Genomic DNA, 21,083 nt, shown 5'->3' on the forward strand with positions numbered 1-21,083 from the left:
TGTGTTTTGCATTAAACATTTATTTTTTTCAGTTTATCAAAGTTTTAAATAAAATTGTATTTATCATCGGTATACCATGACATGACTTATGTATGTATTTGAATATGAAAAAAACTGTATTTTTTTTTTACATAAAAAAAAACCATTTAATATATTGATAGAACACCATGCCAATAAAGGTTGGCCAACATCCTTTTATTCAGACCATAATACACATTTTTTATCCCAAAACTGTTCATGAAAATGTGTTGAACTGTGGCACTGAATAATAGTAAAAAAAAAAAATCTTTTTCAAAACATTTATTAATGTTTTGTAAGATATTTGAGAAATACTGGGAGCTTGTAAATGTACAGCTTGTTACGGGACTTAAAAAGCCCAGAACAAAACACTGTTAAATGAAAATAAACAATAGATTATGTAATTATTGTCATTTGGTGAAATGAAATGAATGCTATTGTGTGATGGTGTGTGAACTCCACCTTTAGTTTCTGTTTAGGGCAAGTTGTGATAAAAGCATAGTGTGGGGAAATGCATCAAATACTGTGAATTATGTGGTATTTAAACTTGCATTTTCTATCAGTGACACAGATGCATCAAATACTGTCAATTATGGGGTATTTAAACTTACACTTTCTATCAGTGACTGTCACAGTGACATTTGCAGTGGTTTTTGTACAACTCTGTGGCTTCCTGTATCACTGTGGCTCTCGAGCACAATAATAAACAGCAGAGTCTTCAGTCGTCAGGCTGTTCATCTGCAGATACACCTGGTCCACGTTGTTGTCTCTGGATATGGTGAAGCGATTCTGGACTGATGTTGAATAAGCTTTAGTGCTTCCACTTGGAGCAGTAATGTACGCAACCCACTCCAGTCCTTTTCCTTCAGCTTGTCTGATCCAGCTGATATCAGCATCGTCATCTGATATTCCTGCATATGTACAGGTCAGTTTGTGGGATTCTCCAGGGCGCTTTACCACTGGTTTAGACTCAGTCAGAGTCTGACTGCAAACACCTGGAGAGAAAAGCAGTTTGATCAGAACAGAGCCAAACAATATACCAAGATATATACATATTTTTACAACTAAATTAGCCTCAAAAGAAAGGTGGTAGAAATCTTCACCTGCCCAGCAGAGAGTTAACAGCAGCAGTCCTGTCCTATAGTTCATCATGTTAAACTGTGTGTCCACTGTTCTCTGTCCTCCTCTCTGCACTCAGATAAGTAGAGGTGAAGATATCTGAGTTTTGCATCGACTCCTCCTCACAGGGAGGAAACATCTGGACTGGAATCTAAAATCTTCTTTGATGAAACTAGAATACATTTTTACCTACTAGGAAGTGTCCATATTAGTTTATACATTTTCAATGCAATTTTAAAATGATTAACTAGTTTATCAACTTTACCACAACAATAATTTAAGCATAATTTATGTCATCTGATAGATTGAAGCAGTGGTGCCCAGCACACCAGGATGTGGCATTTTGAAGGTTTATGGTAATTTCATGGCAGAAAAGTTTGTAACAGATTATCATTCGGAGGAGAACATCAACATCCGGAGCAGTAGGGGCTGAAAAAAATTAAATATAACATATACTGCTTTTCTTCCCTGTCTTTGTTCCTGTATATGGACGTCACTGGGATACGTGTTAAAGTCAGTCCTTGTCTGCCCTCTAGAGTTTTAAAACAGGAATTGTAGCTACTTTTAAACAGAAAGATTACTCACTTGTGACACCCAAAAAAATGTTTGTTATTGAAGCCCTCTACTTGTTCCCTTGTCCGATGTGAGTCGAGTGCAGATGTGAGTTGCGCATGCGTCACTTTGCGACAATGACGCGGCGACAACTACACGCTTTAAACTTTAAACTTTAAACTTTAAATGAGGTTCAGTATGTTTTCCTGCAGTTTTTGGAGTCTTGTGGAGTAAACATGCATAAGGGGTCATGGGAGTGGAGTCCATAACAGGTTGTTTTCTCTATAAATATTGTACCTGCTGCCTCCTAATTTGTCTGAAATCTTTATTTCTCTGCTTTATGTACCCATAGACAACATGTACAAGATGAATTTATCTATTTGTACTTTATTTTCAATAGAGCTTTGAGCTACTGAGCGTCAGTGAGGGGTCCACTGGCATTGGGGCAAAAAGGGGGGAGAAAAGTTTATTATTTTATGGATTTTACAAATTTCAGTATGACACCTTGCTTGCAGCCGGATCCGGATCCCTTGGTGTTATGCCATAAACTCAACTCACATCGGGTAGCCAGTAAACCGTTTGAATCTGAGCATGCGCAGCTCACATGGCACATGCGCATCTCATATCTGCACTCGACTCACATTGGGTAGTGTGATACCTGCTTACTTTTCTTCCACCCAATGCATGCTGGGATACTCTCAAGCACCAACATGACAGTGAATGAGAAGCAGAAGATGCATTATTGTAATTAATGTTTAGAGGACTAGAATTTACTTTATTTTTCATCATTACAGCTCAGAATGTTTTTTTGTCCTTTTAGACATTTGAAAACAAAACAAATGGCATTTTATCCTTATGTATTTCCATTCATATCAGTTTTCGACAACAATCATTCCACCCATCATTTCTATGTGATTTTCATGATTTTGCACCTTATGAAGGAGTCAATTCTGAAGCATCTAAAGGTGTGAAAATGTACTATCAACTTGTAAAGGTTAACCTTCAAAGATTAAGAATTTGAGACAGTTGTACTCTATAAGTCCAGTAAGAATGAGTTCTGTAGGATTTTGTACAGCTGCCCAAACAACTCCAGTCTCTCTGGCTCTCGAGTACAATAATAAACAGCATATTTAATGTTCAGACTTTTCCGATCCAGCTTCTTTCATAATGGGAAGAGGTTTTGCTAAGATCTGTATACAGACATACAGTATTAAAACGATCTGTCAAGTCAGAGTATATTTTAAAAATGACAGAGAAAAAATGGCAACATGGTTTTGATTTGTTAAATATCTACATGATTCATTTTTAGGGCTGTAAAATGTGGTAATTCAAGGATTTTATATAAATTTGGTATGAATAAGAAAATAATTTCATAAAAAAACTTCTGAATTCTGAAAATCATGTGGAAGCTTTTTAATTTTAAATGTTACCAAAATGTTGATTTTTGCATGATCTTCATGCATGTACAGTGCCTTGCGAAAGTATTCGGCCCCCTTCAACTTTTCGACCTTTTGCCACATTTCAGGCCTCAAACATAAAGATATAAAACTGTAATTTTTTGTGAAGAATCAACAACAAGTGGGACACAATCATGAAGTGGAACAAAATTTATTGGATATTTCAAACCTTTTAAACAAATAAAAAACTGAAATATTGGGCGTGCAAAATTATTCAGCCCCCTTCAGTTAATACTTTGTAGCGCCACCTTCTGCTGCGATTACAGCTGTAAGTCGCTTGGGGTATGTCTCTATCAGTTTTGCACATCGAGAGACTGACATTTTTGCCCATTCCTCCTTGCAAAACAGCTCGAGCTCAGTGAGGTTGGATGGAGAGCGTTTGTGAACAGCAGTTTTCAGTTCTTTCCACAGATTCTCGATTGGATTCAGGTCTGGACTTTGACTTGGCCATTCTAACACCTGGATATGTTTATTTGTGAACCAGTCCATTGTAGATTTTGCTTTATGTTTTGGATCATTGTCTTGTTGGAAGACAAATCTCCGTCCCAGTCTCAGGTCTTTTGCAGACTCCATCAGGTTTTCTTCCAGAATGGTCCTGTATTTGGCTCCATCCCTCTTCCCATCAATTTTAACCATCTTCCCTGTCCCTGCTGAAGAAAAGCAGGCCCAAACCATGATGCTGCCACCACCATGTTTGACAGTGGGGATGGTGTGTTCAGGGTGATGAGCTGTGTTGCTTTTACGCCAAACATAACGTTTTGCATTGTTGCCAAAAAGTTCAATTTTGGTTTCATCTGACCACAGCACATTCTTCCACATGTTTGGTGTGTCTCCCAGGTGCTTTTTGGCAAACTTTAAACTACACTTTTATGGATATCTTTAAGAAATGGCTTTCGTCTTGCCACTCTTCCATAAAGGCCAGATTTGTGCAGTATACGACTGATTGTTGTCCTATGGACAGAGTCTCCCACCTCAGCTGTAGATCTCTGCAGTTCATCCAGAGTGATCATGGGCCCCTTGGCTGCATCTCTGATCAGTCTTTCATTGTATGAGCTGAAAGTTTAGAGGGGACGGCCGGGTCTTCGTAGATTTGTAGTGGTCTGATACTCCTTCCATTTCAATATTACTCGCTTGCACAGTGCTCCTTGGGATGTTTAAAGCTTGGGAAATCTTTTGTATCCAATCCGGCTTTAAACTTCTCCACAACAGTATCTCGGACCTGCCTGGTGTGTTCCTTGTTCTTCATGATGCTCTCTGCGCTTTACACGGACCTCTGAGACTATCACAGAGCAGGTGCATTTATACAGAGACGATTGATTACACACAGCTGGATTCTATTTATCATCATTAGTCATTTAGGTCAACATTGGATCATTCAGAGATCCTCACTGAGCTTCTGGAGAGAGTTTGCTGCACTGAAAGTAAAGGGGCTGAATAATTTTGCACGCCCAATTTTTCAGTTTTTATTTGTTAAAAAAGTTTGAAATAGCCAATGAATTTCGTTCCACTTCATAATTGGGACCCACTTGTTGTTGATTCTTCACAAAAAATTACAGTTTTATATCTTTATGTTTGAGGCCTGAAATGTGGCAAAAGGTCGAAACATTCAAGGGGGCCGAATACTTTCGCAAGGCACTGTACTTATGAAGTGAACACAGTTTCACCACACTAATACATACTACTTGTCGACAGTATGGTAAAACAAGTGATACTGAGTCAACGATATGATCCCAGTGGTGATTTTAAATAGAGGAAGTAGTTTTTGTATGACCCTCCTATTATCGTCTCTCACTGTGTCTCTCGTGCACAGTAATACACTGCCGTGTCCTCGGTCTTCAGACTGTTCATCTGCAGATAGAGTTTACTGCTGGAGTCATCTCTGGAGATGGTGAATCTCCCCTGGACTGACTGGGAGTAAGAGATAGGAGTACTAGATGTGTCTATATATGCGATCCACTCCAGTCCTTTTCCAGGAGCCTGTCTGACCCAGCTCATAGCGTAGCTGCTGAATGTGAATCCAGATGTTGTACAGGTCAATCTGTGAGATTCTCCAGGTCTTTTAACTGCTGATTCAGATTCTGTCAGAGTCTGACCATCAACACCTGTCAAGAGGATAAAAAACATCACGTGAAATAAACTGATGACACCAAATAAAAGCTATGTTAAATTAAGATCAGTGAAAATCTTCACCTGCCCAGCAGAGAGTTAAAAGCAGCAGTCCTGTCCTATAGTCCATCATGTTAAACTGTGTGTCCACTGTTCTCTGTCCTCCTCTCTGCACTCAGATAAGTAGAGGTGAAGATAACTGAGTTTTGCATTGACTCCTCCTTTGTTGGCATTCTCCTAACTGTATTTTGTGTTTTCACAAATCATGTCACCGTATCTCTTACCATTTTGATCTTGTTTCACATTTTTAACCTGATGTTACTAATCCAGTTTTTTTTTTACAGTAGTCCCTTTGGAACATTTGAATAGGTTTATGTAATGTCAGGTTTGTCCAATGCAATGTAAAAATTATGGACTAATGTAATATGTATAATATAAATTGGTTTCAGTTCATGTAGTAGGTAAATCACCTAAAAAAAATCAAAATTCAGAGCACACAATTCCAATTTTTAAGAAAATCCAGCTGCATTTCTACATAATCACTTAAATAAGGTAAATTAATGTGAAATCATTTCTAAAAGTGTAACTCCGTCTGTCTTGTTGGAGTACAGACAATGATGTATCAATAGCTAAGTTTCCATCCACTTGTCAATCGAATTATCTGAAGTTTGGTAAAATTTAAAAAAATCTGTAAAACGTCAGCATACGCATGTTTCGCGTTTTCGGTTAAATTGGTATATCGAATTGATTTGAGATTTTGATTTTAAGGTGTTTCCATTCATTTTCGCACTGAATCGCACAATATTCAAGCAAACATTTGCGAACAAAGTTTTGCTAGACAAAAGTAGTTGTTGTTAATATTAGAAGCCAAGGAAGCTACGATGGGCCTTTAGCCAAGGAGCTGATCCAGCTCATGAAAAAAAGGTGGAACTTGCCTTTTATTTTCACTCTGGCACTGCTGCGAGACAACTCTCTTCTGTTGAGACAGTATCGCTGTTTGAGCGACTTCCATTTACTCCGGTGGACGTCCCACGGCTTGTCGTAACCTTTGTTGGCCATTTCCTTCGCGAGTTCCTGATAAATTATGGTATTTCTTAGATTTCTGCTATCTAAAATAGCCGATATATTTCACTCATAAATTAAATTCAAAAAGTCTCTTGTCTCCTCGTTCGTCCACTTATATCTGTCTTTGTTGACACCATTGACATATATAAACTGGACCAACAGATCCCGTTGCTCTGGACGGAGACCAGTGAAGGATATTAGAAGCACTTTTCCGGTGAGTGCTGAGCTTTACTGCGCAGCCTCCAACTGAGAGAGACAACGTAAATGTGACGCGAGCAACCTGTCTGAAAGTTGTAAGTCTTCTGGTAGCTGTGCCAAGAGAAATCTCAATCATTCCCAATCTTACAGAGACGGAGAGCGTAGGTATATGTAAGGAGATAACATGGGCACATGCTAATTATTGCTAACTAAAATGCTAGTTAACATTAGTAATTAAACTTAAACAGCTCATGTAAGTCGAAACTGCCTGCAAGCTTCTCCTGTACTATACGGTAATTCCTCTACTATGCGACAGTAAGTCGCTTGGTTATGACACAATCGTTAGCCTATTTTTACAAAAACATCTGGTACGGAGCCATAACGTGAGGTACAAGGTAATGGAGCATTTTATACATTGTCATTTTTCTTTAGAAATAAACAATGGACAAATAGAGTCTTTAAATGATTCAGATGTAAAGTTCGCTTTTAAAGTGACGTCAAAATGAATGGCAGTGAATGGAATGCTAACGGGAGGTGATCGCTTTGTAGCATCAAAATGGCGCCATAGGAGGTTCGAGTTCTGAAGTGAAGCTCACCCCCTTGGTTGACACCCGCCATATGTGCAAACAGAGCGGAAATAATGGGCGGAAATAAACTAAAACTTCTTCTTCGTTTTATGGCGGGTTGCAACCATAAAATGACCTAAAACTTAGTAGGAATTCAATATTTATTCTGCAAATAACGTTTCCATCAGCGAACGCGATATTCATGAAATTCAATCGAATTTTACTGTTTCCATAAGGCATTTTTCATTCTATATCACTTAATTTCAGATAAAAACGTGTGGATGGAAACATAGCTTGTGATTGAAAAATCCAAATATTTAAACTACGGCTGTCAAAATGAACGCCATAGTAAAGAGTTAACGCAAACGCTTTTAACACCACTAGTTGTTGTTGATGTAGGATTAATATACGCACGTTTTGTGATTTTGGCCTCGGGACGCTCTTCAGTTTTGGGAAACCAGGAAGAGATGTACAGTAATGTTGTGGGTGGCTAGCAGAAACAAGCCTTGAGCAGAAATGGATAAAGAAAAGAGTTTTGATTGGCAAGTTCAGTTTGAAAGCCCTTCCAGATGCTTCTCTTGACAAGACTAGGGGTAGTGGTGGAATTGTGGAAATTGGTTCTCTGACAGACACATTTTAGATTTTTAACGTAAAGAAATAAAGATGTTATGAAAGAGAAACTGACTTTTGAGAATTAATTTATACTGTACTGTAGATTAATCACCATTTAAAAAAAAAATCTAAAGACTGTTTCATCCTTTAGTGTAAGAGTGAGCAGGTGTTGAAACCATTAGTGGTCTGAGGGCTCCTCCTCTGGTGGCTTCATGTTACAAGTGTTCAGGCTCTGAGGGGTTTTGTTCAGGTCTACTGATGAGTCACTGGGAGAGTCTTAAGTCGATACTGAACTTGTTCTTCAGTGAATCTTTGTAGTTTGGTGGATGCAACACCACCATGTACAATCACTCCAGTCCTTTCCCTGCATGCTGTCTGATCCAAGCTGTGTAGTAGCTGCTACCTGCATTTCTTTTTTCATATATTTGCTTACTGACTGTATTTAGTGCAATCATAAATACATTGACAGCAGCCAGAATCATGTGAATAGTAATATATTTTGCAGCTTTTAATAAAAGACTTTTAATGGTTTCAGTGTTTGCAAATGTTTAAAGAAACTGAAGCCTTTTAGAGGAAAACAGCTGCTCAGGAACTGAAACGTGACAAAATGAAAAAAAACTAAATCCTTTAACAAGGATGAAAACTATTGTAGTTCATCCGTTTACAAGTTACTCTTCTGTAATAAACAACATATTTTACCTTCATATGTGTGTGGTTATGTCAGAAATAAAATCATATATCAAATATCATGCAGCATGATTTTTACTTGTTTTTGTTCAGAATTCTTAAAAGCCAGTCGTACAACAATCATACTCAAATGTCTGTGTTGTCTCATTTTGAATGAAATGAGACCTGAGGATTTGTTGTGTTTTTGTTTGTTTAATGTTGAGTAATAATATTTCTCAGGAAACCAGGATGTTATATGATGAAGAGAACAATTATATCTAATGTAAAATGTAGTAGTAATATTACAAATATAATGTATAAAATATATTATATAAATATTACATTCATATATCATCTTCATTATTTGGCTTAATCAGCACAGTAAGACTATTGTAGGATTTTGTACAGCTGCTCAACCAACTCCAGTCACTGTGGGTGTCGAGCACAATAATAAACAGCAGAATCTTCAGTCTTCAGACTGTTCATCTGCAGATACAGCTGCTCTCTGCTGTCGTCTCTGGAGATGGTAAACCGGCCTTGGACTGACTGAGAGTAGTATTTGCTACTACCACCACCATCAATAGCAATCCACTCCAGTCCTTTTCCAGGAGCCTGTCTGATCCAGGCCATCCAGTAGCTACTGAATGACAATCCAGATGTTGTACAGGTCAATCTGTGGGATTCTCCAGGTCTTTTAATCGCTGGTTCAGATTCTGTCAGAGTCTGACCATCAACACCTGTCAAACCAAAAACGATAAGCATGTCATGCATTACCTTGGTACAAAGATCAGAGAAAATCTTCATGTGAAATATGTCAGTAATACAAATGGGAATGTCAAATCAAGATCAGTGAAAATCTTCACCTGCCCAGCAGAGAGTTAAAAGCAGCAGTCCTGTCCTATAGTCCATCATGTTAAACTGTGTGTCCACTGTTCTCTGTCCTCCTCTCTGCACTCAGATAAGTAGAGGTGAAGATATCTGAGTTTTGCATCGACTCCTCCTCACAGGGAGGAAACATCTGGACTGGAGATATTTAATGAAAGTGGGAAATGAATGTGCAAGAGTCTTATTTTTTTTTTAATTTTTTTAGCAAAAAAAACAAAACAAACACAAATATTTTATTAAAAAAAAAATTACTTTTTTTTTATCCAGGTTTATTCAAATTTGATAAATTATCTTTAATCTTGGTATCAAGGCTCTGTTTCTCATTGGTCTCTGTGAGCAGAATGGGCAGCACATGAGAGCATTCACAATAATATAAATAATCAGTTTCATTCTGATCACCAACATCTAGTATCATTTATGACAACTGCTTTGTATTGATCTCACTGTGTCATACTATTATACCATTCATGGTTAGTACTTATGAATAAGACTTTCGCATTTTAGATAATGGTTTGACAATTAAAAGAACTATATCTATTACTGTAGAGGATGTAACATTATAAAAATAAATATGTACTCGTGAATTTAAAATAAATAGACGTTTTATGTGGATATATCAAAGTGCTTTTCAGGCAGTGAGAAAACTCAGATGTCATTACAGTAAGATCACATTGCTGTTTGTTGTCTGTGGAGGTTTTTTGTGCAGCTGCTCCACTGTCTTCAGTCACTGTGTCTCTTCGAGCACAGAAGTAAACAGCAGAATCTGCTGCTGTCAGGCTCTGGACCTCGAGGTACTGAGTGCTGCTGGGAACATCTTCAGTCATGATGAAACGGCTTTGAAAGGAGCTGCCATAGCTAGCAGAGTTTGAACCTGTGTTCATCCTCCCAATCCACTCCAGAGCTTCTCCTGGTCTCTGTCTTATCCAGTGAATATAGTAGCTTGTCATGCTATAACCAGATATGATACATGACATCTTCACTGTCTCTCCAGGTCTTTTCACCTCAGAGGGAGACTGGTCCAGTTTGATCTCACTCCAAACTCCTGTAAGGAAAGAAATTGTGATAATCATCCATCACCAGAGATGGCAAAAGTACTCACTTCCCGTACTTAAGTAGAAGTACAGATACTTGTGTTAAAAAATACTAAAAAGTACTGATTTAACTTCTTTACTTAAGAAAAAGTAACAAAGTACAGGCTTTGAAATGTACTTAAAGTATAAAAGTAAAAGTAGCCTTGCGAATGACAACCACTTTTTATGCAAAGCTACCTGGACCACACACGTTACTAGAGTGCAAGATGAGAAACTTCAGTGGACATAAAAACCAGGCTCTTTATATGCTATTGTCTACATTTTAATTGGATGTCTGCCAAACATCACATATATGATTATTGTGACAGAGACTGGGACTCCAGCTTAATAAGATTCTGACTGAGTAGCAAGATATGAATTCAATTGTGATTCTGTGAGAATTCACAGATCCAGTTTCTCTTTTTTAATCGTCCCCTTAACATTTAAAGGAATCTACATGTATGTGTGTGTGCTCAAATATAGAAAGAAAATAAAGGATACAATTACCTTACCATAAAAAGTAACTACAAAGAATATACTCTTGAGCTGTTGATGGTGTGATTATAAGGAAGGAAGAGTTTGCATGGACCTCCCTCTTCAGGTTTAAAAAGGGAACGCGGAAAGCAGATGCATTTTTACATCAGTAGTTTTCTACAAGAGCAGGGAAGCTAAAAAATACCAAATACCTGTCAACTATTTCTGCTATGAAATACAGTAGTTTGATGCTACAGGGGCAGACAAGATGTATTTTTCTGACAGTATATTGAACTGAGAAATATTTCTTATATATTTACTGTTTAAAGGAGAATTCAGGTCGATTTCAACATGTAGCTATATGTTGTTTCTAAATTTTGAGTGCTGTCAGTAGCAAGAAAAACAAAAACAATTGCTGTTGCCTACACCGTGTTATCCTCCTGCTAGCGTTAGCACCCAGCAGGCTGAAACCGGGCCCGTTTCAAACATTATTTTACAGCCCGGTCTCATGGCAGTTCGTGTAAATGTGACGTTATTTTAATCTATTGATACGTGTTCACGGAGACGTTTTTGTCAGTTTTTATGTGGCGGACAACACGAAAATGTGAAGTAATCTATTTCAATGGGAAGCATATTTCGTGGCCACCGCACGAAAATGTTAGGGACTAATATAAAAAGCCGAAAATCCAAGTAGGGAGGTTGGTCGGGGTGGTGGATGGGTCAAACAACACAGGACTTTCACCCGGGCGAGCGGGGATCGCGTCCTGCGTGTTGCGCTTTGTTTCCCGGGGATGGTGTCCCTGCGTGTGGCGTTTTGTTTCCCGGGTGTGGCGTTTTGTCCCGCGTGTTACTGTGGCGCGTCTCCCGGCGTTTAAGGCGCCCTTTCCCCGTAAGGTTTTTCCTAAACCCAACCTCCGCCAACCCGTTATTGTGGCGCGTCGCCAGCGTTGTTCAAAATGTCATTACAAGTGCACACAGTGAATCTGACTGCAGTAGATTTAAAAGAAATGCATAAAATGTGTGCTAATTCAGCTCTGTTTAGTTCCGGTGTTGAGAGGCAAGAGGAGTGCTTCGGGACCGTCTACAAAGTACAACAACGAAAAGAGATACAAAAATATGTATTAATTTAAAGATTAAATAAGGTAGTGTCTCCAAACTTAACTCAATTATAACTTGTCTCCTGCTAGTTGTACTACAGCTCTTACTTTAAAAAAATAAGCATATGCCTATTTTTGAAAATATTTTTGTATCTCTTCTCTGTGTTGTACTTTGTGGACGGTCCCGGAGCACCCGTCTTGCCGTCTCAACACCAGAACTAAACAGAGATACAAAAACAACAGAGCTACGTGTTGAAATCGACCGGAATTCTCCTTTAAGTGGAAAGCAAAATGAGCAGATGACACAATATTTTTCATGGCCAAATTACAAAAATGTTATTTGCATACATAAACTGCATATTTGAATAGGTATGTTTATATTACTTTTTTAAATGTTATTGCCTGATCCAGCTCTTTGTATGTAACAGGAAATCATTTTTTTTCTTGTCTTGTCATCTCAAAACATCTAAATACAATTACACAGATACAAAACATCACGTCCTTGTAGTGACAAATTTTTCAAATACATTTAATCATAGACAATTTATCAGGGAGTAACTGTCCACATAGACTCTGCTGGATAATTTATTTGTTTACACTAATTTTACAAAGTGTGTGTGGTTGAGTCTTGCTGGTTACTGGGTATTTGTGCAGGTCTGTTGGTGGTTTGTATCACTGTGGGGTAACGTACACAGTAATACACAGCTGTGTCCTCAGGCTGCACATTCTGTCCTTTTAGAGTCACTGTTAGAGCAGAAGTGTCTCTGCTGTAGCTGAACTTGTTCTTCAGAGCATTATTTTGGTAAAAGTCTCCTCCACCCCACTGATGGGAAATCCAGTCCATTGGTTTTCCTTCACTCTGTCTGATCCAACTTGTTGCATAGCTGTTATCAGTCAAAGAATAACCAGAGACCTGACAGCTGATGGTCAGAGACTGTCCAGGCTGCACAACCATTGAGTCTGTCTGGATGAGATCAATACTGTTCACACCTGTGGAAACATAAATCACTGAACTGATGTGAGCTCTTCTGTCTCTCACTGACACACACGCTTCTCTTCTTTATGAGGCAACACACAAGGAGGCTGATTTACATACTGGTGATAGTAAATCAGCTGACAAAAGTATATTTGAATATATCAAAATGAAGATGAAATGTTCAGTTCTTCATCTCACACAAAGAAAATGTGGAACTTGAATCTCTGACAAATACGTGTTAGTTAATGAAAATAAAAAACTGTGTAGTTTGACTAATAGATACATATTATGATGTATCATTGATTGTAATTTCAAAGTATTTAAATTGATGAAAGCAGTGGCTGTTGAATTAAGAACCACTTGTGTTGTGTCTGTTTCTCTCTTTACTGTAACAGTGAGCTGGTGTTGAAACCATTAGTGGTCTGAGGGCTCCTCCTTTGGTGGCTTCATGTTAGTGTTCAGGCTCTGAGGGTTTTTTGTTCATGTCTACTGATGGTTTGTGTTACTGTGGCTCTCCTGGCACAGTAATACACAGCAGTGTCTTCAGGCTGCACATTCTGTCCATTTAGAGTGACTGTGTTGCTGGAAGTCTCTAAGTCGATACTGAACTTGTTCTTCAGGGAATCTTTGTAGTATGAAGCTCCAGTGCTTTTCATTCCAATCCACTCCAGTCCTTTCCCTGCAGGCTGTCTGATCCAAGCTGTGTAGTAGCTGCTGAGAGAATAAGAGACCTGACAGGTGATGGTCAGACGTTGACCTGGCTGCACAGTCACAGAGGCTGGTTGGGTCAACTGTTCACACTTCACACCTGTTAAAAAAGAAAATGTTTTGTAACAAAGTTTCAAGTTATAATGTAAAAGAAAAACTGTTGACTTTAACAAATCCAGTGATACTCACATCCAGCTGCCAACAGCAGCAGCAGAGCTCCAGAGAACATGGTTTATGTTGAAACTGACGTGCTGTGAACTCCACTGACAGCCTGATGTGATGTTTTTATAGCTGATAAACAAGGAAGGTCACTGAGTTTGCATAAAATCAAACATATGAAGCATCAATGTTGGTCTAACTGGAGTCAATAGAAGAGTTTCTTCAGTGTTATTATATCTGCAGAGTGAAAATATACGTTTCATTTTTTATTGCATTAAACTGTCAATATTGTCTCCACTTATTTTCTAGACTTTCATTTCTGTTAAGACACAACAATAATTCCTTAATGGCTATATTATTATTTTATCTTCAAACATTAATAGTCTTTTTTATATAAATTAGTTATCTCCATACACGATACAAGTAAATTAACTCTAAACAATAACGTTAAATGCTGCCATCACTCATCTCCACTTTCAGCTGTTTTCTCTTAGAAATAATTTTAATGAAATTACAGTATGTGATGGAAAGATTGACGTATTCTTATTTACCTATTGATTTTATTACAGAGCAATATGAATCATTTTAGAGTTTGAGTATCAGCCAGTTAAGATCAATGAGAACAGCAGATCTGAGTTTCTCCTTTTAGTAACAGAGGAGAGATAAACTAGACACTGACTGTCCTCTAGTGATTTTATAAAAGAAACAGAAACATTATTTTTCATTCTCATAGACTCCACATCATATCATTTACAGACATAATTGTGTCTTTGTCACGACACACGAGGATTGAACCCAGAAGCAGACCAGGACAAGGTAGGTAGATTACAGTTTTTTCCAACTGCTTACACACGTCTCCTTTTTTCAAAACTCTACACACAATTCCTATAAGTGCACACACAAAATTCTAAATGCCTCACATCTCCTTCAAAATGAAACACTGCATTCAAAATACCATAAACACATCTCAAAATGAAGTATTTGCATCAAATGGCAAACACTTTTTTCATAATAGTACATTTTTGGATATACCATGTACACACTGTTGTTCTAAATCTAAAGCTCTTTTGTCTTTCATAGACTTATATCTACATTTACAATGCTCTAGAGAGAAAGTAATCTGCTGAGAGTGGTTGAAAAGTGCACCTGTAAAAAACAATGTAATGTTACAGTACAGTTTTTTCCAACTGCTTACACACAAAATCTTTTCATGTCACACGATTTTTGAAACCTCTCACTCAAAGTGCAAAACTACACAGCAAATCTCCAAAACCATAAGCTATTTCTCAGCCTTTCACTCAGCTTTCAATTGCATAAAACACTTTTTTCAAAACATTACACACAATTCTCTACCTAAGACACAGAAATCTAACAGGAAGTGACTTGCTATCCATTTCTAAACACAACCAATCAAAATGCTACACTTATTTACCAGGGCACACACACACACTTCTCACATTTGCAAACACATTATGTCATAACTGAACACTAACCAATCATTGCTTTAGTATAGGCCTATACATAGTTCAAAGGCCAGATTACCTGTTTTGAACAATGGATGCCAACAATAGACAGAGAGCAAGGGGAGTAGGAGGAAGAGACAGGGGATAACAACGAGGAGGAGGAGGAGGAGGGAAGAAGAGTAAGAAGGAGAGCCATCTCTGATGATATCAGGGAGAGAAGCCCATCTTGAGTAGCTTTATAGTGGCGTCCATACTGCATGCAACTATCTAATGACTATTTCAGCATTACAAATCAATCAGATTTTGTTTTGCACAAAGTGCATACAATTCTGTCCCCCCCACACCGCCCCGACAACACAAGCAGGGACAAACACTCACAACACCACACACACACACACACACACACACACACACACATACACATATTCTTTATTCTAAAAATGATACCTTTGTTTTACATATGTTTGTACTTTTGTTTTCTTGTTTCATGCTACTGTATACAACACTGAGCTACTCTTACAAACGTAACGTTGTGCCCAATAAATATTTTCTGTTTTTTACAGTGCACTTTTCAACCACTTTCAGCAGATTACTTTCTCTCTAGAACATTGTAAATGTAGATATAAACCTATGAAAGACAAAAGAGCTTCAGATTTAGAACAACAGTGTGTACATGGTATATCCAAAAATTTACTATTATGAAAAACGTGTGTTTTTTTTCATTTTGAGATGAGTTTATGGTATTTTGAATGCAGTGTTTCATTTTGAAGGAGATGTGAGGCATTTTGCATTTTGTGTGAGCAGTTTTAGGAATTGTGTGTACAGTTTTGAAAAAAGGAGACATAGTTTTGAAAACATGTGTAAGCAGTTGGAAAAAACTGTAAAACAGAAAATATTTATTGGGCAAAATATTACGTATGTAAGAGTAGCACAGTGTTGTATATAGTAGCATGAAACAAGAAAACAAAAGTACAAACATATGTAAACCAAAGGTATTATTTTTAGAATAAAGAATGTGTGTGTGTGTGTGTGTGTGCTTGTGTGTCGGGGTGGGGGTGTGTGTGTGTGTGGTGGGGGGTGGAATTGTATGCACTTTGTGCAAAACAAAGTCTGATTGATTTGTAATGCTGAAATAGTCATTAGATAGTTGCATGCAGTATGGACGCCACTGTAAAGCTACTCAATCAAGATGGGCTTCTCTCATTGGTCAATCCGTGGTTGATCACATGATGAATAATTGTGGCCCTGATTTCATCAGAGATGGCTCTCCTTCCTCTTCTTCCCTCCTCCTCGTTGTCCCCTGTCTCTTCCTCCTACTCCCCTTGCTCTCTGTCTATTGTTGGCATCCATTGTTCAAAACCGGTAATCTGACCTTTGACCTATGTATAGGCCTATACTAAAGCAGTGATTGGTTAGTGTTCAGTTATGACATAATGTGTTTGCAAATGTGAGGAGTGTGTATGCCCTGGTAAATAAGTGTAGCATTTTGATTGGTTGTGTTTAGAAATGGATAGCAAGTCACTTCCCGTTTGAAAAAAGTGTTTTATGCAATTGAAAAATGAGTGAAAAGCTGAGAAATAACTTATGGTTTTGGAGATTTGATGTGTAGTTTTGCACTTTGAGTGAGAGGTTTCAAAAATCGTTTTACATGAAAAGATTTTGTGTGTAAGCAGTTGGAAAAAACTGTATAGGTGAGTATTTATTTGGTGATTTGAATGTGAAAGCAGGAGAATCCAGGTGATGGAGCGAGCAGTGGAGGTGAGTAGGTTGGAGGGAATGAACAGATCTGACGTTGTTTCTGACGGCCAGGCAGAGATGGAGTGAATATCCTGGGAGAGTAACTGCAGACAGAGGAAACGGAGGTAGATTAATAGCAGGCAGAAAAAACTGAACTGAACCGAAGCTGATACACAGGCACAACATAGTGTTTAGGCTAACGATCCAGCAGGGAACGGATGTCAGGTCAGGGCTTATGAAGTGAAGAGGTGATGATCAGGACCAAGTGTGCTGCAGATAGCTGATGAGATGCAGGTGAGGGTTGTTGAGGGCTCTCTTGCTTCATCGCCAGGCAACCAGACAGGGTGTGTTCAGGAAACTCGGGCAAAACATATTCCAGGACAGAATACAGGAAACTCAGGCAGAAAACAGACTCAGGAAGCGGGTTTCATCACAGTCTTACTTTGTAGAAATGTAAAGTATTTGTTGAAGTTTAATTTCAGCAACCAGATTGTTGGGCTGTCTTTGGACCTTGTATCAATGAGTGATCTTTATTGTGTTTTTAATGTGTTTTCAAGTTTGTGTATAATGCAGGATTATTAATTCATAATAAATATAAGATATATATATATATAAGAAAATAAAATTACAGAATATAAAACAACTTAATAACCTGAAAACAACAAAAATGCAGTATACAATGTTTAAATATATACATTTTATGAAAAATATTTCAAACTTGTGCACTACCAGCATGAAAGAATGAGTACTGTAGGATTTTGTACAGCTGCTCAACCAACTCCAGTCACTGTGGCTCTCGAGCACAATAATAAACAGCAGAATCTTCAGTCTTCAGACTGTTCATCTGCAGATACAGCTGCTCTCTGCTGTTGTCTCTGGAGACGGTAAACCGGCCTTGGACTGACTGAGAGTAATAGATTCTGTCACTATCGGATTCGATAATTGCTACAAATTCCAGTCCTTTTCCAGGAGCCTGTCTGATCCAGGCCATCCAGCTGCTACTGAATGACAATCCAGATGTTGTACAGGTCAATCTGTGGGATTCTCCAGGTCTTTTAATCGCTGGTTCAGATTCTGTCAGAGTCTGACCATCAACACCTATCAAGGTATAAAAAAACAAAACATTAATTTAGTTCACAATTCAAAACTCAGTTTAATTAAGATCAGTGAAAATCTTCACCTGCCCAGCAGAGAGTTAAAAGCAGCAGTCCTGTCCTATAGTCCATCATGTTAAACTGTGTGTCCACTGTTCTCTGTCCTCCTCTCTGCACTCAGATAAGTAGAGGTGAAGATATCTGAGTTTTGCATCGACTCCTCCTCACAGGGAGGAAACATCTGGACTGGAGATATTTAATAAAACTGAGTCAGAGTCAACCCTCCAAGTCAGCTGTTTTAGTGTTTGTCTGACAAGTTTTAATTTGTGTAAAATGTTTCAGTATTAACAACACAACCACATTTAAATGACATCTGACACATTAACATATATACAAGGTTTATTGAAATGTGTTAAATCTTAATTAATCTTGTTATCAAGGCTCTGTTTCTCATTAGTCATTTAGAGAACAATAAGCAGCACCTGGAGTATTTATAATCACATACAATTTCATTCAGATCAACATCTACTATCATTTTTGGCAATTATGTTATTGTCATTTTACCATTTTATACTATTATAACATTATGGTTTATACTTGACTTTGGCAATTTAGTATTACAGTAGATAATGTTTTGACAATTGAAGAAACTATGTCTAATAATTTAAGTGATGTAACATCATGAAGAGAATAAACATTTACTCACAAGTATAAAGTAAAATATATAGAAATATAATGTAAATATATCAAGTGCTTTGTAAGGGGCGGGGGCTCCGCTGTCATTAAAGTGATGGTTCGGAGTAATTTCACCCTATGGTCCTTTGCACCATGACCTCGAGCCAAACACCCCCCCAGAAGCTTTTTTCAACTGGGTCGAACATTGGGAGAGTTAGCTAGAGTAGCGTTATCAGCTGAATAGCTTAGCACAGGGGCTAACAGACCCACGTTTGTATCTCTTAAGTGACCCCACTAATAATGCCCGAAATGATACCAAACTTCTACACTAGTACAAATAGGTTATGCACTCATAAAACGATGGATTGGAAAGTTTGTAAGTACACCAGAAGTTTATGTAACTTACCTATTGGCTTCTCCTCTCTGCTGCTGCTGTTGCTACTGAGTGCTTAGGGCCGTCTACAAATTACAACACCGGAAAGAGATACAACAAAAATATTTATTAATTTAATGATTAAATAAGGTAATGTCTCCAAACTTACCTCAATTATACCTTGTCTCCTGCTAGTTATACTACAGCACTTACTTAAAAAAACTAACATCACAATGATGTTTCCTAAAGACTATTCCTTTGCTGATGCAGTTATGAGTTAAATAATTATTAAATAATACTGAAGAGACACTGACCTTGAGGATTCATGTCTACTCTAGTTAGATTATATTCTTTTTAAAGTTGTGAGCTGAATTTATTCCATCACTTGAAGATTATAGAGTATATACATATTATGATGTATAACTGATTGCAATTTCAAAGTATTTAAGTTGATGAAAACTGTAGCTGTTAAATTGAATTAAGAACCATTTGGGTTGTTTCTCTCCTTGCTGTAACAGTGAGCTGGTGTTGAAACCATTAGTGGTCTGAGGGCTCCTCCTCTGGTGGCTTCATGTTACAAGTGTTCAGGCTCTGAGGGGTTTTTGTTCAGGTCTACTGATGGTTTGTGTTACTGTCGCTCTCTGGCACAGTAATACACAGCAGTGTCTTCAGGCTGCACATTCTGTCCATTTAGAGTCACTTTGTTACTGGAAGAATCGAAGCTGATACTGAACTTGTTCTTCAGTGAATCTTTGTAGTATGTTGTGTATCCAACACCTCCTCTTACAATCCACTCCAGTCCTTTCCCTGCAGGCTGTCTGATCCAAGCTGTAGCATAGCTACCAACAGAATAAGAGACCTGACAGGTGATGGTCAGACGTTGACCTGGCTGCACAGTCACAGAGGCTGGCTGTGTCAACTGTTCACACTTCACACCTGTGGAGGAAAACATGTTGAGTATTGAATCAGTGTAATAACAGTGAACAGTGTGCTGTGATCATACTGTCAATGTCTCTGCCTCAGTGAGACTCACAGGATCCAGCAGCCAGCAGCAGCAGCAGAGCTACAGAGAACATGGTTGCTATTGAAGGTGATCTGATGGGAGCTTCTTCTGCTGCAACTGACAGCATGATATCAAGTCTTTATAGCAGACTGTGAGGAAGTTCACTTTGCATAGAGAAGGACACTGACAGGCTATAAAAGAAGAATGGACTGTCCTGTCACAAGTTGTAAATGCTTGGAATTGTGTTATGAACATGTATTTTGACACTGCAACTAAATAATTTCCCTGAGTGGATCAATAAAGTATTCTGATTCTGAAAGACAATGTAATTATTATCACGGCAAAGTTAACCCAAATTGAAATTTATTTTAATTAATTCTTCACAAAACTTCTAATACAAGTCAGACATGTAAGACAGATTTACATTTACACTCAGATGAACAGAATATTTAATGTCTGCTTCAACTACATCTGGGGGAGCTGCAATAAAACATGTCTGTATGAAACAGTGTTATTGAGACTGTTTATCTGAGTGTGGTGATGATGTTGGACTGAAGCTTACTCTGTGAATGAGGTTTATCAGAAAAACATATATTGTTCTTACCTGCCCAGTTAAATGACAGGATGAGAAAAACAACCAAATAATCAGGTCTGATCATTGTTAAAGCCAGTTGTCTCTGTCCAGTCTACAGTGTGTATGTCAGTGATTTAGTGTCTGTCCTTCACTCTGCAACACATATGTAGAGATGGAAGAGGTCAGAGATTTGCATTGACTCCTCCTCCTCAAACAGAAACTCAACACATCTCTGGAAAAATATGATTTATGTATCTTTCATAATATTGGTAATTTATGATTCTTTTAAAGGATGAAGATTAATTTCAAGTTATTCAATTCCACTTAAATGTACTTATTTATTCTGCTCAGCAGCATTTGGTGGGCCATCCATATTCTGGATATATCATGCATAAATATCTAAATATATTCTCAACACCTGCTGTTCAAAATCAAA

The 21,083-nt window shown here is 37.9% G+C and overlaps 1 protein-coding gene and 1 gene segment (V, D, J or C); both read right to left on the reverse strand.

Moving 5' to 3' along the window:
• Positions 1–696: 696 nt before the first annotated feature.
• Positions 697–2,375, reverse strand: LOC120574367. The segment is given in 3 exon segments: positions 697–1,013; positions 1,122–1,156; positions 2,356–2,375. Coding segments are annotated over 3 exon segments (372 nt in total).
• Positions 2,376–4,934: 2,559 nt separating this feature from the next.
• LOC120574368 (immunoglobulin gamma-1 heavy chain-like) lies at positions 4,935–20,174 on the reverse strand. The gene is made up of 4 exons (XM_039824655.1): positions 20,104–20,174; positions 12,525–12,875; positions 9,915–10,286; positions 4,935–5,248 (listed from the first exon to the last, which is right to left on the reverse strand). Exons 1-4 carry the CDS (start codon positions 20,144–20,146, stop codon positions 4,935–4,937), a joined length of 1,080 nt encoding a protein of 359 aa, XP_039680589.1. The 5' UTR covers positions 20,147–20,174.
• Positions 20,175–21,083: the final 909 nt, after the last annotated feature.

This window comes from Perca fluviatilis, chromosome 15 (assembly GCF_010015445.1).
Source record: "Perca fluviatilis chromosome 15, GENO_Pfluv_1.0, whole genome shotgun sequence".
In the NCBI taxonomy this organism is placed as follows: domain Eukaryota; kingdom Metazoa; phylum Chordata; class Actinopteri; order Perciformes; family Percidae; genus Perca; species Perca fluviatilis.

What these genes read in the sequence shown, in the direction of transcription:
- LOC120574368 (XM_039824655.1), bottom strand. Translation starts at nt 20,146, where the DNA reads ATGTTCTCTGTAGCTCTGCTGCTGCTGCTGGCTGCTGGATCCT. An exon ending in CAGACCTGCACAAATACCCA is followed by an intron (nt 10,287 to 12,524) that starts GTAACCAGCAAG and finishes CTTTCCTTACAG; the next exon opens with GAGTTTGGAGTGAGATCAAA. An exon ending in CACAGACAACAAACAGCAAT is followed by an intron (nt 5,249 to 9,914) that starts GTGATCTTACTG and finishes TCCTCTTGACAG; the next exon opens with GTGTTGATGGTCAGACTCTG.